This window comes from Trichechus manatus, unplaced genomic scaffold, assembly GCF_000243295.1.
Source record: "Trichechus manatus latirostris isolate Lorelei unplaced genomic scaffold, TriManLat1.0 scaffold00211, whole genome shotgun sequence".
In the NCBI taxonomy this organism is placed as follows: Eukaryota; Metazoa; Chordata; class Mammalia; order Sirenia; family Trichechidae; genus Trichechus; species Trichechus manatus.
In genome coordinates, this window is record NW_004444147.1 from 4,026,816 (window position 1) to 4,032,790 (window position 5,975).

At 35.2% G+C, this 5,975-nt stretch overlaps 1 protein-coding gene across 1 annotated transcript in view; it reads left to right on the top strand.

Moving 5' to 3' along the window:
- LOC101351287 (mRNA-capping enzyme) overlaps positions 1-5,691 on the top strand; it is a 94,448-nt gene extending 88,757 nt beyond the window's left edge. Inside the window, exon 9 of the mRNA XM_023742495.1 lies at positions 5,171-5,691. Coding sequence (XP_023598263.1) covers positions 5,171-5,210 — 40 coding nt within the window. The 3' untranslated portion in view covers positions 5,211-5,691. The remainder of the gene's footprint in view (positions 1-5,170) is intronic.
- Positions 5,692-5,975: the final 284 nt, after the last annotated feature.

Sequence of the window (5,975 nt, forward strand, 5' to 3'; positions counted from 1 at the left end):
ATTAAGTCTGGTCTTTTTACTAGTATTTGAGTTCTGCATCCCATCATTCTACTGCTCCATCAGGGACCCTCTGTTGTGTTCCCTGTCAGGACATTCATTGGTGGTAGCTGGGCACTATCTAGTTCTTCTGGTCTCAGGCTGATGAAGTCTCTGGTTTATGTGGCCCATTCTGTCCCTTGGACCAATACTTTCCTTGTGTCTTTGGTGTTCTTCGTTCTCCTTTACTTTGAGTGGTTGGGACCAATTGATGCATCTTAGATGGCCGCTTGCAAGCTTTTAAGACCCCAGATGCCACTCACCAAAGTAGGATGCAGACTTAATAAGGTTTGTTATGCCAATTGACATAGATGTCCCCTGAAAGCATGGTCCCCAAACCCCGCATCCCTACTTCTCTGTCTCTCAAAGTATTTGATTGTATTGAGGAAACTTCTTAGCTCTGCTTTAGTGATATTGAGTATTCTTGCCATTTTTCTAACTTTGATGGGAATGATTCCCAGTTTTACTGTTAAGTATGATGTTTGCTATAGGTTTTACTATATATCCTTCATCTAGTTAAGGAAATTCTTGTCTATTCCTGGTTTGCTAAGTTTTTTGTTTTTTTTTTTTAATCATCTTTGGTGAATTTTATCAAATGCATTTTGTGCATTTATTGAGATTACTCATGTGGGTTTTCACCTTCAACCTGTTAATTCACTTAAGTCTAGTGAGTTATACTGATAGATTTTCCGAAGTCAAACTACTTTTGCTTTGCTTCTTTTTTTCCCATATGTTGTTGGATTTGGTTTGATGATTTTTTTTGGCATTTATGTTTATAAGTGAGATTGGTTCCTTATTATTATTATTATTTTTTTTTGTACTGTCTGTGTGTAGTTTTGATGTCAAGATTGTACTAATCTCTTAAAAAGAAATTGGAAAATTTTCTCTTTTTTTGTTATCTGGAACATTTATATAAGATAGGGATGATCTGTTACCTTTTTAAAGTTGTAAAAGGAATAAATGAGATAATTAATTTAAAGCAGTTAACATACTGCTTAGTATATAGTAGCCACTCAGTAAAAGATGTTGTTGTTAGCTGCAGTTGAATCAGCCATCAACTCATGGGGATCCCACGCACAACTGAATGGTTTTAATGTGGAAGCTCTACTAAAACCTGCTCAGCATCATAGCAACATGCAAACCTCCACTGATAGACGGGTGGTGGCTGCACATGAGGTACATTGGTCCTGGGTCTCCTGTATGGAAGGCTAGAATTCTACCACTGAACCACCAATGCTTCCAGAAAAAATTGCTACTGTTTTTGTCTCTTCACTCCTTTCAGACATGCACTGCATCTTATATTCCCTGAATTTTTGAGTACTAGGTTTGGTGTTTGGAAAAAGGATATGTAATAAATTATTGAATGAATGACTGAGTGAATAAATAAATTACTGTTTGGGAGGGACTGATAAGGTGAGTGATTAAGTGAAAGAATGCAATACTTAATCAAACAGCATAAACAAAGTGTGATGCATCCAGGGAAGTGCATATAGCTTGACCCATGGGAGAATTCTAGGGGTAGAGTGTAGAAAGATAGTCTGCACTGGACATAGTGGAAATGCCTCGGGGAGAAGGGTAAGCTCTACTTGGATGGAAATACAATAGCAGTAGAAGTTATATAAGGGTATGGAAGGTACAGTTGGAATTTAACTGCCTTGTAATTGTGAAATACTGCTTTTTCACAGATTCTATAGAATATTCTGCAAAAAATAATCAGAACTTTTATGATAGAATTTATCTGTGTACTTTGTTTGGAGAATTTGTAATACAATAAAAAGAAACTATCAGTCTTCAAAATAAGTTAATTCAATATCCATGTGAAAGTGTAGAAGACTTAGAAGTATATAAAAATTTTAGTATTAATCTCACATTTTATTTTAATCGTTTGTGCTGAGACAGTAAATACTGTAATAAATTTAATATCAACTTTTTCACGATCATTATCTAGGTAAAAACCAAATCAACATTTTTTGAAATGCAAATAGAAAAGTAGAAGATAAATAACAAACCCAAAGATTGGTGTTTCGAACCCACCATTGGCTCTTTGGGAAAAAACACCTGGTGGTCTGCTCCAGTGAAGATTACAGCCTAGGAAACTCTGTGGGGCAGTTCTCCTCTATCATACAAGGTCACTTTGAGTCGGAATTGACTCGACAGCACACAACAACGTTTGACATAGGAAAAAATGTAAGGCTAAGCATAATGTGGGAATAACTTGTAATAGAAAAGCAAAAGCCTTGTAATGAATTGATAATCACGGTGAAAAAGCTCCACAAGGGCTGATATGTTTGTCTTTTAAACACTATATCCCCCATACCTAGAATAGTGCCCAGCACATAGTCAACATGCAATAAATATTTATTGACTGAATTAGAGAAAAGTTGATAATGAATCTCTCACATTAAAGATAGGGAAATTACCTAGTTATGAATTTTTTTAGATTTACAAAGCCACAACTCTGTGTGCCATTTAATTTCCAAGCAAAAATATAAACCATTCAGTAAAATAAAAAAAATTGCATATTTCAAGGAAAACAATAAACCTGAAGATACCTGAGAAAACACCTCTTTTGCCTGGGTTTATATAAGACAGGGATATCTGTTACCCTTGAGGATGAGTTGTAAAATGATTAAATGAAGTAACTAAAGGAATTAGCATATGGTAAACACTTAAGAAAAGATAGCTAATGATTCATACATGCCTGTATTTATTTTTTGACATATATGCGTATAATACTGACACACAAATACTCTGCTTTAAGAAAATATTTACAAGATAAATAGACAAGCTAAATATGAGACTTACTTTACAAGCAGAATTGCTGCAGGAGTTTAAAAAAGAAAGCCACTTAGGCATTCATGGAAATTTAATTTGTATACAACTTTTATAACACATCTGTTTAAGAATGTGAGGTACATTTGTATAATACTTCTTGGAGGAAATTATAGACAGTTTTATTCTGCTACACTTGCTCTGGAATCCCATTCTTTCATTCTTTCAGAAATTGTATTGAAAACCTTTTACCTCCAGGGTGCTGCATGGATCAGAAGTGCTTCAGTTAGAACCCCAGCTTTATGTTTTTCATCTAATCCAAGGTTTGGCATACTTTCTGTAAAAGCCCAGATTGTAAATATTTTAGGTATTGTGAGCCATGTGGTCTCTGTCTCAACAACTCAACTCTGCCATTGTAGTTCGAAAGCAGCGATATTCCATATATAAACAAATGAATGTGGCTGTGTTCCAGTAAAACTATTTATTAAAATAGGCAGTAGGCCAGATTTGGCCCTTGGGCCAGTTTGCCGACCCACGATTGAAATAACACTCTTCTTACAACAATCTTTAGATCTCAAATGTTCTTTCTTTTCTTTATAAGAAAGTGTAAAAAGTGAACTTAAGGCAGGAAAACTAAGTTTAATATAAAGATATTTTTGTTTTAAAATTTGCTTCAGTGAAGTCTAAAGGTTGAAATAGTCCCCTTCCCCTCCATTAATTATAGGTTATTGCTAACCCTTAGAGACTTTAAAAATATTTTTTATGTAATTCATTAAATGTATAAATTCAAAAGGCAAATTGAATTATTATAAAAATTATGCCTGATGGCTTTGTTGTAACAGGGTACCAATATGTTCATGCTGTATGTGCCCTGACACATGTACTTAGTGACTTGTGAGTAGTTGTGTTGTAGAAATAGCTGTTGTATGAATAAACTGATTATAATATGTCAGGCAGCTTCTTTATTTGCTGCTATAATGGTTTTCGTATAGAACAGTGCAGTTACCCCAGGTGGTAGTAGTTTGCTTGGATCTCTTGATATTTGTCTCATTAATAATGTTTGTAGCAGACGTTTATTCTAATGACTGGAACTGAATGTTCAGACAGGAGTAGTGTGGATAAGGTAATGAGATGCTAGGCTAGAAAAGTCTTACATACTGAGAGGAATATTAAAGAGGTTTCAGATATCTCTGAAATAATTTTCAGTGGACTACAAACAAAAAAACAAACTATATTTTATGCTATTAGGAACAGAATGAATAAATCAAATTATAGTCAATTAATTGATGTGTATACTACTTTCATTTAGATGTTCAGTTAGCTATTTCTTCATTTCCATTTGAGGGAAGAGATTGAACCAAATATAAATTTCTATTGGGCTCTACTTTTACTTTATTTTCATTGCAAAGGAAGTCATTCTTTATGATATATAACAAAAGAACTTCAGACTAGGTGGATATTGGCATTTAATAGGATTTTTATCTCCTGTTTTGTTTGTGTTTTACTAATAAGTATTATTTGTAGCTATGTTATCGTATCTAATATTTAGAAACTGAACTAGTAAATAAAGTTATACCTGGAAAGGATTTTTAGTTTTTCAACTTAGAGTTTTTGTAGAGGTGTCTGAGGGGCTGGAATTTAGAAAAGTGAAATATTTACTTCAAATCATACAAGTAGACTGTGGCAAAATCAGCAACAGAACTCTGGTCTTCTGCTTTCCAACTTTTTTCATCATCATTGTTCAGTATTCTAGTACTTGGGCTTCTAAAATTATGTTTAAGGTAGTTTTTCCCAAGCTTCTTCATTTTGTGGTTGACTAATTTTGGAACTTAACTAAATGTCTAGAATCACTTTTGTGATAATAATCAAAAACCTTTAGAGAGAATGTAGGCCCGACCAGATTATATCCTTTAAAGATTATGGCACTGGTTTTTAATAGTAGTTTCCTTGGAAGTACCCTGAAGAATCCAGTCCAGTTTTCTTGCAACTGGGAGGGACACAGTAAAGAAATGGCTTCAGTGTCTGTTTGTATTGTGGGGGAGGGAGACTAAAGAGTAATTAGAGGTCAACTAGAAACAATGGTGTATGTTTACTGATCTGAAGCTACAGTTGATATTTGTGTGTGTGTGTATACAGAGAGGGAAACAGATATTGAGGGAGCACAGGAGAGAGAGATTTAAGAAAGGAATTGGCTTATACAGTTGCTTATACAGTTGTGGGGGCTGGCAAGTCCAAAATCTGTAGGTCAGGTGACAGGTTGGAATTTCCAGCAATCATGTGTCCCTAAATGGATATGACAGGTGGTGGGTGGGGGAGGATTCCGGCAGGAAGTCTATTTTGAGGCAAAACCTTTCTCCCTCAGGAAACCTGTTTTTTGCTTCATCCTTCAACTGGTTGAATGAAGCCCTCTCACATTATGGAGGATAATCTGCTTTACGTAAGGTCAGCTGATGTAAATGCTAATCACAAGTAAGTATCTTCATAATAACAGCTAGACTACTGTTTGAACAAATAAATGAGTACCATAGCCTGGCCAAGTGGGTGTATAAAATTAACGATCTCAGTCCACTGCTTGTCAGCTTGGAACCCATACACATCTCCTTAAGGCATACTTAATCTCCAAGTAAAGACAATAAAAAGTAATACTTCCACCTAACATGATATAACTCACCTGCGTACAATCAGAAACACACTACCCCTTTCCCCAGAGAAGATACAAAGTGCTTGGGTGATGGTCACTCTTCTCCTTAATATCCTGTAACTTAAACACTATGATGTAAAGTTAACAACTTATTTATCTGAAATAGCTTTTGTCAACAGCATAAATGGTGAGTATACACGTGGACCTTGCTGGACGGACCACACAGGAATCAAATAGACTACATCTGTGGAAAGAGACGATGGAGAAGCTCAATGCCATCAGTCAGAATAAGGCTAAGGGTCATCTGCCAAACAAACCATCAATTGCTCATATGCAAATTCAAGTTAAAGCTGAAGAAAATTAAATCCTCAAGAGCCAAAGTACGAGCTTGAGTATATCCCTCCCAAATTTAGAGACCATATCAAGAATAGATTTGATGCACTGAATACTAATGAACAAAGACCACAGGAGTTGTGGAATAACATCAAGGACATCATACCTGAAGAAAGCAAAAGGTCATTAAAAA